Source organism: Nyctereutes procyonoides, unplaced genomic scaffold, assembly GCF_905146905.1.
Source record: "Nyctereutes procyonoides isolate TBG_1078 unplaced genomic scaffold, NYPRO_anot_genome, whole genome shotgun sequence".
Classification (NCBI taxonomy): Eukaryota; Metazoa; Chordata; class Mammalia; order Carnivora; family Canidae; genus Nyctereutes; species Nyctereutes procyonoides.
In genome coordinates, this window is record NW_026575140.1 from 76601314 (window position 1) to 76616102 (window position 14789).

Consider the following 14789-nt stretch of genomic DNA (forward strand, 5'->3'; position numbering starts at 1 on the left):
AGTGTGGATTGTACTTTGTCTTTAGTGTGTAGTGCAGCATTTGGCACGGATTCAGTTTCTGGTTCATCTTTTTTTTTTTTTTTTAAGCTTCATCTTTGTTGAATGAAACTAAATGAGATGGTAAGCTTTGTGAGGGCACACATTTTATGAATAAATGAATGGCCAAATAGGCTTGTTGGGAACCACTTGATAGAGTGTGAAGAAAGAGGTAGCAGAGAAAACTAAACACATCTGTTGTCTCTCCATTTTTATAAAACGAGTGACAAAGACATTCTTAGTGTCAGATTGTCTTGTGAAGGAAGTAGGCAGCCAAGTGGAGAAACTACTGGAATGAAGCGTTATCTGACCAAAGGACTCTGACAGTGACATTATTGAATCTTTGCCACAATGTTTAAGTTCTGTTTTCAAATACTTGGTAGCAAAATATTGGCAGGTAGCTTTTAGAATGTAGTTTTTCTTTCTCTGATGAACAGGTAAGGTGGGTCAGTTGTATGTAAATGAGTCCATGTCAGATGAACAAAAATAATTTTAAACTACCCAGAACTGTTTCCCTCTTCGTTATTTTCATGCTATGAAAACTCTTCCTTGATAGATTGACTCATCCTAAATTAATGCATATTTTGAAGTATTCCAGTTTTCTCCTTAGAACTGTAAATTCGTTCCTGACTGTTTAGTATTGCAGTGATGTGAGTCCTGCCTGGTCAGGTTCCTGCTGCCGGATGCTCCACTCTTTTTGTTAGTCTCCACTGTAAGAGAAGAGGAGGGGCCTGGAGCTCTCAAGGCATCCCAAGGCTTAGGGCTGTGTAATCTCTGCCTCCTGGAGCTCTTGTGCTTCCAAAGTCTCAAGAGTTTTGATACAATTTGGGTAATTTGTATGACATGTTTATAACTTTTATTAAACGCTTTAACTTGGCTAGCAGAGGAAGTGACCCTGCAGGCCTGAAGAGTATTCTTTCAACCCTTCTGTACATGTCATAGTGGATTTGTGCTTCACTGTTCTTCAGGCCATGGAAACCCTCAGGGAATACAGTGCTCTGGCTGTCATCCTAACCCCTCCTCTCATTTTAATTTAGTTTGTTCAGGCACTCAGGTGAGTTTCATTCTTTCTCTTTCTTTCCCATGCTATTTTATTAAACTATTTCTTCCCTTTTGGCCACCATTTTATTTCTCTTTGTTTCCTCACTCCCCAGTTCCTTTTAAAATTAATATTATGGGGGATCCCTGGGTGGCGCAGCAGTTTGGCGCCTGCCTTTGGCCCAGGGCGCGATCCTGGAGACCCGGGATCGAGTCCCACGTCGGGCTCCCGGTGCATGGAGCCTGCTTCTCCCTCTGCCTGTGTCTCTGCCTCTCTCTCTTTCTCTCTCTGTGACTATCATAAATAAATAAAAATTTTAAAAAAATTAATATTATGTGTTTAACACAGTCCAATTGGAATTTTTTTCATAGACAGTTGATAATAATGACGAATTAAAAAGCCATGTGACAAACTATTAGGTCATTCCCAGATTTATCACTTAAAAATGTTTATATTTCAAAATGGTAATATATGAAAACAAAAGGTGATGTATGTTTGCAGTGAGTTCAGGTAGTTCAAACAGATAAACTTAAAGCAAATCTCCTTCCCACCCTTATTCTTCCTTTTCTCTCTCTGGAGTCATCCATAGGTACTAATTTTTTTAATTTCCATTTTATCCTATGCATGTATAAACAGATCTATTTTTTGGTAAGATTTAAAATATATAGTTTGAGAGTCTGTAAGGTGGTATTTTAGGGTTTAAGTCATGAATGAGGCTGGTAGTATTCACACTTTATGAAGTATGGTACTCTATCATAAGGGTTTTTTGTGTGAAATATTGATCTTGCATACTAGCATAAAGATATATATCTGGTATGCCTTCCAGTGTTAGTGGTCAGAAATGTTCTGTTTTCAGTTGTGTTCAGTTTCATACTGATTTTGACCTGACCCTTTGGGAACATAAAATACAAGTAGTTTGACAAGTATGTGGAGTTTTAGGTGCCTAGAAATTCTGTTTTGATACCAATCTATTTGGAAAAAAAAAAAAACAAAAATACCAATCTGTTTGGCAGCTTATCCTCCAATTTGCACTCCATTCTGACTTTCTCCAAGTGCTTTACAAGAGCTTATTCTAGTTAGGATTTGAGACACAAAGCAGCTGAGATTTTCACGGGCACACTCCATGACTTGGGAATGGAACCAAGCAACATCACCCAAGATTCCTGGCTTTCAGAACCAATACAGAATACTTTTACAAAGGTATCAGAACTCTGCCAACTGTAGAGGTAGTCAGATGTAACTTGATACCTGTTCTTTCCAGAAAGTCATAGATTGTCCCCTTCCCCCAAAAAAACCTTTTAAAAGGCTCTAGTTAAAGATCTTTTTCCATCCTGTATTTCCTCATTTTCCAGTCTGTTTGATTTTCAGCTTTCCTTTCCCACCTACTGTTCTTCCTAAAACTGCCCCAACAGATTTTGTGTAGATTTATGTTACTGATCCATTTTGCAATCTTAATGTTCTAATTCAAAACTCATGTATTAATGCGTATGCTATCAGCAGTCCTGGAAAGCTATTCCAGTAGAGTATCCTGGAAAATGACCAGATGACCAGTGAAGGTGCCCGGCGTTGCTTTTAAGTCTTTAGGAAAAAAGAATAACAAAACAAAACAAAACAAAACACCTCAGACAGTTTGGAAGAGTTACTAAAGCATGAGGTCATGAGAAATAACTTGCTAAGTTCCCATGATTGCTGGCTTCCTGGCACTTATTTTAGTTTGAGATGTCTCTATTGTTGCCATCCTCAGTTTGCCTGTATTTAAATTGTGTATTAAGATTATTGCCCTTGAATTGGTTTGAGTTTCAGTGGTTTCTAAAGCCTCTAGTTTAAAGATGCTATTTAAACTCAGTGAGTATTATTTTGACAGTGACAGGTTAGCACCCTCCCCATACGCTTTTTATTCTTTGGAACTACTAATTGTATAGAAGGTAGCAGTGTAATTTCTTTGACATTTGTTAAACATATCTAAAAATCCTGCCGGCATTCTGCTTAGACAGGTCTTTAATGAGAACTATGCTGTCAGCAGTGGCCTAGGTCCTGCTCTGTGTGGTCTGATAAGTTTACATTGTAAAAGAACCTTCCACCTGAAGGTTCCTGGAGTCTTAGAAGAAACACCCACAGTTCAGTTTTGACACAACCAGTGCTGGAATAGAGAACAGCAGCAGACGTTTATCACTCTGTGTGGATAGAAGGAACAAACTGTCTTGTACTAAAACAGGTTCTGTCTTTAAGCTGACAAATGAGGATCCTGACAAAGGGCAGCCCTGAATTTTCAAGATGACTTGTGATATCCTAATTATGAAATGTGCTTCATAGTCTAGACCTTGGTAAATGAAACTTTTGTCCAGTAGATGGACATGTACTTAATGCATGTTTACTCTGTGTTCTAGGCAGTTGTGAATTGATTTCACAAAGTACAGTGGACGTGGTCCTGGTCGTAATTTAGGGAATGAACCAAGTTTAAAGACCACTTTTTATTTTTTAACTATTTATGTATTTATTTGAGGGGGAGAGACTGTTTCCTTGGGTAGTCCACAGATGCCTCAGACTAAATGTATATACAGTGGAGTTCATCATTTTCTTTTGCAAAGCTCAATCTCTTCATATTTTCATTTACTTAATGATATCATCAGTCACCTGGTCACCTGTACTAGAAACCTGAGGGTCAGTCTTGACTCTACTTTCTCTTCAGCCTCTGTAATACCTGAAAAGCATGCTTTCTAAATTGACCTTAAATCAGCCACTGCTTTCTATTTGTACTACCACCATGTCACTTCAGGCACTCATTGTCTCTCTCCTGTTTAGTTTTGTATGGTTTTATTTATTTTTTTAACATTTTAGAGCATTGTACTTTAATTTTTCTATTGAAGTGTAGCTAACACACAATGTTATATTAGTTTCAGATGTACAACAGTCTTGCACATCACTCAGTAATCACCATGATAAGTGTGGTCAGTATTTGTCACCATATAACATTATTACAATATTATTGACTATATTCCTTATGTTGTACTTTTTATCACCATGACTTTTTGAAAACTGAAAGTCTGTATCTCTTAATGCTTTTTATCTATTTTGCCCATTTCCCCACCTATCTCCTGTCTGTTAACCACCAGTGTTTTTCTTTGTATTTAAAAGTCTAGCTTTGTGGCATCTATTGAGCATCTGATTCTTGATTTCGGCTCAAGTCATGATCTGAGGGTTGTGAGATTGAACCCCGCATTGGACTCCATGCTCAGTGGGGAGTCTGTTTGAGATTCTCTCCTCCCTCGCCCCTCCTCCCCCTCTCAAATAAATAAATAAATAAAAATCTTGAAAAAGTTCTGGGTTCTTGTTTGTTTTGTTTTGTAAATTCCGTATATAAGCAAGATCATGTAGTATTTGTTTTTTTCCCTTTGACTTACTTCATTTAGCATAATGCTCCATCCATGTTCTCTCAAATGGCAAGATCTCATTCTTTTTTATGGCTGAGTAATATTCCATTGTGCGTATGTATATGTGTTTGTGTATATGTGTGTGTGTGTGTGTATACACACACATATGCACTACATCTTCTTTACCCATTTTTCTATTAATGGACACTTGGGTTGCTTCCATATCTTGGCTATTGTAAGTAATACTGCAATAAACATAGTGCATATATCTTTTCAAATTAGCGTTTTCATTTTCTATGGGTGAACACTCAGTAGTAGAAATACTAGATTCTATGGTTTATCTATTTTTAATTTTTGAAGGAACTGCAATACTGTTTTCCACAGTGGCTACATCAATTTACATTCCCACCAACAGTGCATGAGAGTTCCGTCATCCCCTCCAACACTTATTTCTCATCTTTTTGATACTAGCCATTCTGGCTGATGTGAGGTGGTGTCTCGTTGTGGTTTTGATTGGCATTTCCCTCATGATGAGTGATGCTGAGCATCTTTTCATGGGCTTGTTGGCTGTCTGTACGTCTTCTTTGGAAGAGTGTTCGGGTCCTCTGCCCATTTTTTGATCAGATTGTTTGTTTTTTTTACTGTTGAGTTGTATAAGTTGTTTATTAACCCCTTATTGGATATATCATTTGCAAATATCTTTTCCCATCTGGTAGGTTGCCTTTTTGTTTTGTTGGTGGTTTCCTTTGCTGTGCCAAAGCTTTTTATTTTGATGTAGTCCCAGATAGTCTATTTTTGCTTTTATTTTCCTTGCTTAGGTCTCCTATGTTTTTGTAGTATCCTTCTAACTCTTCTCCCAACTTCAGTATGTATTCCTTCATATCATCATCTTTTTTTTTTAAGATTTATTTATTTATTTATTTATTTATTTATTTATTTATTTATTTATTTATTTGAGGGAGAAAGAGAGAATGAGTAGTGAGAGGAGCAGAGGGAGAAGCAGACTCCCTTCGGACCAGGAAGCCTAACCCAGGGCTCCATCCCAGGACCCTGGGATTATGACTGGAGCTGAAGGCAGATGCTTAACTGATTGAGACACCCAGGTGCCCTCATCACCTATTTGATATCCAGGAGTTTCCAAAAAAATTGATTATTATAGTCCCTTCCGTAAAACCTGTTGATTTCTTCTTGTTTTCTGTGGAATAAATTTCAGCCTTTTAATGTAGCACACATGATTAGTTACTCCTAATGCTGTTTTCTGTTAGACCATGTACATTCTCATTGTTAAACCTTTTTACACGATATCCCTTCTTTTTAGAGTATTCTTTATTCTCTTTTTCTGATTGTTTTAGTAAAAAAACTTGTCATCTGATGGTTGGAACTACAGAGGTCAAGTGCTGTATTTTGATTTATATTTAATATAGATCATAAGCCACCCCCTCAAGATAAGGGGTTAGCAGGCTGTCAGAAGTTATCATGTCTTTAATATTACCTGTTCTGACCTGTGTGTGAGTGCTGAGAGGATGTTGGGGTTACTGTGTGTTTGGACCCATAGGTGGAGTTCGACAGTGATGACTACCCAAACTCAAAGCAAAAGAAATGGTGTTCTGTGTTAGTCAGGGTTGGGTCCATTCATCAGTAACTGAAAAATTGAACAGTGACTTAAATAAAACAGAGGGTTATCTGTCTTTCACTGAAATTTCTAGAAATCTGGAGTCCACCACCACTGTGGCAGCTCAGTTCCATGAAGTTCTCAGGGACTCAAGTTCCTTTCAGTCCTTTGCTCCACCTTTCCTTTCTTAGGGTGTGTTCCTTGGGCTTATAGTGCCAAGTGGCATTTGTTTTCTAGGCAATAGAATTAAGCCAGAGACAAAGAAGGAAGCAAAGGGTACACTGGCTATCTTTTAAGGGTGATTCCCAGAAGCTACCATAGACTATTTCTATCCCATCAGCTAGAGCTTAGTCATACACTCATCCCTAAGTGCTGTATATACAGTTAAAAATTCTTTTACTGAGCTGCCTGGGTGGCTTAGTGAGTTAATGTCCCAATCTTGATCTCAGCTCAGGTCTCCAATTCAGGGTTGTGAGTTCAAGCCCCACATTGGATTCTATGCTGGGTATGGAACCCAACTTAAAAAAAATTCTCTTACTATGGAAGAAAAGGAGAATGGATTTTGAGGGATAAATATCAAAGGAGTCATCCAAACTCTTTAGTCTGATGTTGAGTCTACACCTTTCTTTTTAGTCCTTTTTCCTTTTACTTACCACATAACCCTATGTACCAGCCAAAAGTCCTCCTGTTACCTTGACTGGAAATGATTGTCTCCTTGACTACATTTTGTGGCACTGTTAATCTGTATTGCATTTATAATATGCTGAACTTCATTGCTGTCATTCATCTGCATGTATAGCTTCCCTAAATCGTGAAGTCTCACCACAGTGCAAATTCCTGCGGGCAGTGACCGTGTCTTATATGTCTGCCATGCCTGGACTGGTGCCTTATAAATAATTGGGTTTGCAATAAAAATTTCTTATATGATAAATAAATAACTTTGACAATTTCTTGGTTTCTTGTAGAATTTTAGGAAAAGAAGATGGATCAACCTAGTGGAAGGAGTTTTATGCAAGTATTATGTGAAAAATATAGTCCTGAAAATTTCCCTTACCGTCGTGGTCCTGGGATGGGAGTCCATGTCCCAGCCACACCTCAGGGCTCTCCTATGAAAGGTAAAAAAGATGCGACCTAAAACGTTTATTTACTGGATCTTAGTACTTGGGGCCTCAAACCAAAATGTTGTCTTGTTTACAGATTATTCTTTTTATTAGAGTCACATAGTCTTCCTCCCTTAGTATGACTTCAGTTTTTTAAAAAATTTGGAAGGATTTCTCTTCCTCCAGAGTGGCCAGAAGGCACCTTAGTTGCACTCATCAGGCACGAACAATATTTGAGTGGTAATGTTTCAAATACATATTCTATCAAGGAACTTAGAAGATCTGAGAAAGTATAAGACTGACCTGTGCCCTCAGTGACCTTACAAACTTAACTGGATCACAAGATACTCCCATCTACGAACATATAACACAAGGCAGTTTATATTGAACCAAATGATTGGCACAGTGATTGGGAAAAAGATTGAGGAGAGAGTAAATTAGTATTATCAGGAAAGGATTCAAAGCCATGAGACTTAAACTAATTCTTTAAGAATGTAGAATTTAGTTAAGGAGTAGATAAAGACATTCTAGGAGAGGGGTTTTGATGTGAGCAAGAGATCTACAACATTGAGAAATGTGCAAGGTGTGTCTTTCACATCTTAGCCTCATTTACATTTAATAATTCTTGGAAGTAGTTCTGTGTGAGTTGGGAAATCAGTATTGAGCAGTATTTTAGTTCCTATGTTCCTCAGTTCAACTTGTCTTATTACTCCATATAAACTGGTGGCTCAGCAGTTTAGTGCCGCCTTCAGCCTGGGGTGTGATCCTGGAGACCCAGGATGGAGTCCCACGTTGGGCTCCCTGCATGGAGCCTGCGTCTCCCTCTGCCTGTGACTCTGCCTCTCTCTCTCTCTCTTTCTCTCTCTCTCTCTCTCTCTCTCTGTCATGAATAAATATATTTTTAAAATTAAATAAATAAACTGGAATGGCAGAAAGAGGTGGATTTCTTACTTGGTCTTTCTTTTTTCCAGCACCCATTCCCATTCTGAAAAATTTGATACTGAAAAGTACTGAATTGAAAAATTATGTAATTTGAGGCCTCTGTAAATAAAATATTTCCTTTGTGAGTCCTTATTTTATGCTGAATAGGTTAAGAGTGGTTGAATTCTCATGTCTACCCTTTTTACTAGGGCAAGCATCGTTTTATTGACACCTATATTTTTGAACCAAGGCAATAGTTTGACTACCTCAGTTTGATCAAATTCATTATATAGTTGAAGACTCTGAAACCCTTTCTTCCATTATAATTATGTATTTTTAAAAATCTCATTTTCATAAGGGACACATTCTACATGGATATAAAATGGAAATGATTGATAGACGAGAGAGAGAGATGTAGTTTTTTAAATGAATCCACTTAAGCAGGAAGATTTCTTCAACGATATGAATTTGAAGAATAGAAGTGGTTTCAGGTAGACTAATGGTTCGAGATAATTTTCAAGGGCAGCAATAGGTGGAAATATGCATCAGACAAAAAAGAGCTATCCAGAATGATACTTTTAAACTAAATTTTTAAAAAGAAAGTATTGGGACCTATTAGAAGACTGGAAGTCCAGATCAATTGCAAGTTCTAGTGTTCAGATGGTAAGATGATAGCGAGGATGATACCTGTATTGTTGGTATCAGTAGGTCCAGTACTTTTAATCTCCTCCTGGGCCATATTTGGCTGTTTCCTCTTAGAGTTCAGTACCCTTGGACCCCATCGTATTCAAGTTTTTTTTCTAAGCCCTCTTATAATTTCATATTATTTGATTTTGATTCCTGGGGACTGCATGTAGACAAGAATTAGGCTGATTTAGAAAGTGTTGTGTTTCCCCTGTGATTCAGATCGCCTCAACCTCCCAAGTGTACTGGTGTTAAACAGCTGTGGAATAACACGTGCAGGAGATGAAAAAGAAATTGCTGCCTTCTGTGCTCATGTGTCGGAACTAGATCTTTCTGACAATAAACTCGAAGACTGGCATGAGGTAAAGCTTTTATATCACTGCATTTTGGTGAATTCTGTTGAATTCTAGTTGAGAGTCTTGACTCTGGGTCTCAGATAAACTGCTTCAGCTGTTCTGTGGTGATTTTTCAATTAACATTACTGCTAATTTGGTTTTCATTAGCATGAAAAGCACTGAGGAGCTTTATTCCAGTCATTGAGAGGTTAATAAGACCACAGAGGTTTAAACTGCTAACAATACATTGGTTTTTTTTTACTGTTTGTTACTTTATTCCAGGCATTGAGAGGTTAATAAGACCACAGAGGTTTATACTGCTAACAATACATTGGTTTTTTTACTGTTGATGTGTAATGTGAGTTTACACATCCTATGTTCATTCTGTACCACTACGTCAACCTTTATTGCTCTAAATTGACATAAAAATTGCTTAAGCTCAAAACTCAGATTATAAAAATATTTTTGTTGCTAAAATTTTCTTCAAATATTTTAGAACTTTTCCTTGTTTTATTAAGTCCCTTACGTGGTTTGACATGTCTTCTGACCTCAGAGTAAGTCACACCAAATACACAAAGGTATTACAACATTATCTTTTATTATTGTACATAGCACTGCCTACCTAATGATAACATTACCTTGTAAATGCTGTGCTTGAGAATAGGGAAAAATAGTTCTTTCTCCTTGATTCATTCTCCTGCCTTAATTTAGGATCTTCTTTCTTGCTTGGACTGTTGAGAAAGCTTCCTGATGGATTTTCCTACCTCTGCTTTTATTTTGCTTCCCATAAGCTATCTTCTTAGGCAAAGACTCCTTTTAATAAATGAAATAAGAGTATGACACTTTTGCTTAAAGTCCTTTGGTTGCTTTTCACTGCCTAAAAACTAAGGTCTGAACTCTAAATGTAGCCTTTCACCATATGGCCGTTGGTTACTTTTAGAGCTTTATCTCCATCTTTAGCCACATGCTTTTTCTTGCAGCTCATGATAAACTCTTGACATGACAATCTTCCTTGCTTTTATTCCTTCTGAATCTACTACTCTTTTTCCTTGTCTACCCAACCTCTTCCTATGTATCTTTCAAGACTTGGCCCAAGTCGCTATTCTTCTCTGAAACTTTCCCCAGCTCTCACTCAGGCAGAGTCAGATTATCCCAGTACCTATATCACGCTGCTGTGTTAAATGTGATAATTTATCATAACTTAGTGCAATCACATACTTACTTGACAGTTTTCCTATTAGACTGTGAGCTTATTCAAAGTAGAGATTTTTGTCTTTATTACCATCAGCACCCAAAGTGTCTTACCAGATACTCCAATGTTTGTTGAATGCTTTAATGAACAAATGATTGTATCTTAAGGATTGATCAAGACCACTTGCTCCAACTTTTCCTATGATCTTAAGAAACTCACTTAATCCTTTAGTGCTTCACTTCGCTCATCTCTAAGACAGGGCTGCAGATAAAATTAATCATTGAGGTGCTTTGTAGGTATTAAATGCTATTCAAATTCCAAGACAGCTGTTTTGTTTAAGAAAAATCTGTGCATAACCTAATTTTCTTCAGCTTTTCTTACATTTACCTATGTCATAGTCTAATCTGATAACTGTGCTTATGGTTATATTTCCTAATTTTTATTGAGGTGTTTACGAAATTCTTTGAGATGCATGTTGTTTGACTTATAAGTGACTTGTTAATAAATGCAGAGTTACTGGGCTGTTCCAAGAAATAATCTGTTTGTACATGCATCTATTTATTAATTCATTTATCTCAATAACTGTTATAGCTCACTGTTCCACAAACTACATTCTATGCCTTCTTGGTCCTTTGAGATGCTTAAGTGATGTGCATACTCTGTCCACACTGCACAGATGCAAAAAACGACCTTGTTCATTCTCCTTCTCCCTAATTCCCAGTTGTCTGCTGCTCAACGTCTGGTGAGAGTTTTTAACCTGCATGAGTGAAAAGTCAGACCAAATCTTCCTCTGAATCTTTTCACCTCCTATGTTTGCAGGCCGAGTCCCTTAATGTGTTTCTTTGGGAGTGTAAAATTTCAGAAAGGTTTTGTGCTTTGTGCTCTGACCATGTAGGGACAGTTTAATAGTGATATAGCTGCTGCCTCGCCTCAGAAGAACAATCTCTGTCAATATGGATTAGAACACAAAGTTCACACTAGGCAAATCAGCCTTTTTTCTGCTTAGACAGAGGTCTACACTAAATATTTTCCAGGCCACATTGACATATTTGGATAGAGGGTCCTATTATATTCATTTGTGCTTTGCATTCAGTTTGTATATTCCTACTTGTGCTCTATACTCTGTTTCCAGATGGTTTTCAAATGAGTTTTCATTGCTGCTATCCTTTGGGTTTCCATCTTCCAATTTATTTTTGTTTTCATCATTCCTTTATTTTTGTTCTTTGCTATAACTATAGTTGATCTCAATCTTCTAGAATATCTATCAGAGCACAGAATGGTGGGGGAAGTACTGACAGCAGAGCATGTTGATCTTCAGGATCGATTAAACTCTTTGCCAGGCTATAGATGCCTCATAGGTCACAGTTTTAAGACATTACATTTCAATTCCAGTACAACCGTGTACCTGATTACCAAAAAAATCATTTGTCCTTGGCCATTAAGTAAGTTTATTTTGGCCTGTATTCAATATAGCAATGTGGGACAAAATAATATAGTATGTTCTTTTGATATTTTGAATGGTCACTAATGTTACAACCAACTTCTTTTGTAGTTTAAACTTGTAGCTGATGGATATCCAGAGATAAAGATAAATATAAGTGTGAGGTGTCATACTGAGGGGGGAGGCAAAGATTTGTCTCCATTCTTCTAAAATTGGGCATCCATGTGTAAAAAAAGAGACATTCTTTAGCTTTTGACTTGAATTTTAGCTAAGTACATTTTCGTCTCACCTTTCCCAAGGCATCTCCTTTTTCCTCCCTTCCTTATCAAAACCATTTTATAAAAGAAATTAAACCAAGTAGTTCAAAGGATGGAGGAATTAGCCCCTCAGGTGAGGTAGAGAATAGCTTGGGTATAAGTTACAGATTGTTATCTTTCAACCCTTTTCCCATTTTTCTTCAAACTTTAGTTTCTTCATTTTTAGAAGCCAGAGTAGAGGGTCCTCTATTAAATTATAGAATTGTGGAGACCAAGAAGATCATATAAGTTCATCTCCATGTTTCTGCACATGAACAACACAGGTTTGAACTGCACAGTCTGTTTGCATGTGGACTTCTTACAGGACAGTACTGTAAATAAAATTTATCTTCCTTATGGTTTTCTTAATATTATCTCTAGATAGGCAGGGGATGAACTAAATGGATGATGGGAATTAAGGAGGGTGCTTGTGATGAGCACTAGGTGTTATTTGTAAGTGATGAATCACTAAATTCTACTCCTGAAACCAATATTACACTATACTTAACTAAGTAGAATTTAAATAAAAGCTTGAAACATAGGGAAAAAAATGTATAAAAGAGATCTCTTTTTTTTCTAGGGAGGGGGAGGGGCAGAGGGAAAGGGAGAGAGAGAATCCCAAGCAGGGCCCCATGCCTAGCATAGAGCCCAAAGCAGGACTCAGTCCTACAACCGTAAGATCATGATCTGAGCCGAAACCAAGAGTCAGATGCTTAACTGGACTGAGCCGCCCAGGAGCCCTAAGAGTGTTTCTTGTGTAAAATTCTAAAATATCTAGAGATGTAAGTTTATATGATAGAATATGCTGCATACATTTTTTTTTTCTGGGAAGAATCACAAGAAAAATTTCAATTTGTTCTGTTTGAATTTCTTAACTGTGAACATTTTGTTATTTTGACGTCAATAAGGATAGTGGGCTGTTGAATTTGGGGCATTTTATAGTTTTCTTTTTATTTCTCTATATGAAAACAAAATAAAACACATGTTAACTAAAAACAAAAGCAAAACAAAATTTTTCTCTAGCTCACTTTATTGTAAGAATATGGTATATAATACATACAACGTACAAAATATGTTAATCGACTGTTTATGTTATCTGTAAGGCTTCCTCTCCACAGTAGTCTGTCAGTGGTTAAGTTTTGGAGAGTCAAAACTTACCCACAGATTTTCAACTTTGTGGGGTGTTGGCACCCCCTAACCTCTGCATTGTTCGGGGGCCAACTGTTTCACGCTAGCTAAGAGTCTTCTTTTTTTTTTTTTTTTTTTTTAGAATTTAGAAAAGGTGAAGTTAGTGTGCTGCCCTAGAAACTTACTGAATGTTTGTTTGTCAGCCTTTGCTATTAGGACTTTTTTAGAAGTAAATTTACTTACGTAATTAATATACTTTCTAAAATCTCATCATTCATGTAAGATTACCCAAAAATCCTTTTAACTTCAGCCTTTTAAAGAGTACATTTATTCTAACTTACATTATTTTTTCTGTTTGAATCATTAGACTATAGTCCAGTTATAATTTTTTTAGGATATTCCAAGGCTAATGAATCATTATTCTAAATCTCTATTATCATGGGACAGCCATATAGATGCAGACAATGAAGATTATATCACATAATTTCTGGGAGAATACTTTCAAAACTTAAATTATCCATTTGGGGACTATTTACAAAGATAAAATATGAGGGGTGGTGGTTAGCAAGGGGTTTATATTTTGCTTTTGTTTAGCTGAGGTTGTATCATAATTCGTTATTCTTCATACTGTGCTTGGAGTGCAATTCCTCTTCATTTTCTTTTGCCCTTAAAAGAGTTGAAGCCAGGCTGGTCATCATCATCTGTATGGGAGTCCTTCAATGGTATTGGTTTTCAGACAGTAGAGGGCTATAGAGGGCTGGTCCTCTATAGCCCTCTGTGAACTAAATTATTTAGCTGTGTTGTAGCCACAGACAAAACTCCAAATCCTGGCCATATATCACAAAAATGCTTGGTACAATTTGGTCACAAAAGGGATCAAGCAGGAGACTATGTTTACACTGGTATAAATTACATACATTTTAAACTGAAGCCTAGTGTGTTTTTCTCTAAATATAGCTCATTTCTTCATTTGTAAAATGAAGATAGGGCAGCCTGAGTGGCTCAGTGGTTTAGCGCCGCCTTCAGCCCAGAGCATGATCCTGGAGTCCCGGGATGGAGTCCCACATTGGGCTCCCTGCGTGGAGCCTGCTTCTCCCTCTGCCCGTGTCTCTGTCTCTCTCTCTGTCTCTCTCTGTCTCTCTCTCTCTCTCTGTGTGTGTGTGTGTGTGTGTGTGTATCTCATGAATAAATAAATAAAATCTTTTTTAAAAAATGAAGCTAAACATGGTACCAGTTGAAAAGGTTAGTGTGCAGCATAGTTCATCTATGCTATGCCCTCTGACATACTTCTCTGAGCCTTCTTGGAATGAGTCCACTTCACAGTGATTTTGGAGCTCCTGCCCTGTGTAGTACACATAAATCTGAGGTGAAGTACACATTACTTTTTCTTTCCACCTGTAGTTCTCAGCACTGGATACCTTTTTGGCATAACCTATGGTGCTCTGACAAGAAACAGAATCCAGGTTCCAACCATGAAGCTTATCTCATCTTTGAAGCTCCTGATTTAATAGTTTATGGTAGATCTTGGGAATTAGTGTATTTTTGAAATTGTAGTAATTATTTTAAATATGACATTTAAATAAAAAATAAATATAATAAGACATATAGCCAGGGTTGACATATTGGTTCATACT

At 37.1% G+C, this 14789-nt stretch overlaps 1 protein-coding gene across 5 annotated transcripts in view; it reads left to right on the plus strand.

Moving 5' to 3' along the window:
- LOC129497383 (tubulin-specific chaperone cofactor E-like protein) overlaps positions 1-14789 on the plus strand; it is a 156270-nt gene that overhangs the window by 15075 nt on the left and 126406 nt on the right. For all 5 annotated transcript variants that reach the window (XM_055306230.1, XM_055306225.1, XM_055306229.1 and 2 more), the window contains 2 exons: positions 7024-7173; positions 8986-9125. In XM_055306230.1, the coding sequence (XP_055162205.1) occupies positions 7041-7173; positions 8986-9125 (273 nt within the window). In that variant the 5' untranslated portion in view covers positions 7024-7040. The remainder of the gene's footprint in view (positions 1-7023; positions 7174-8985; positions 9126-14789) is intronic.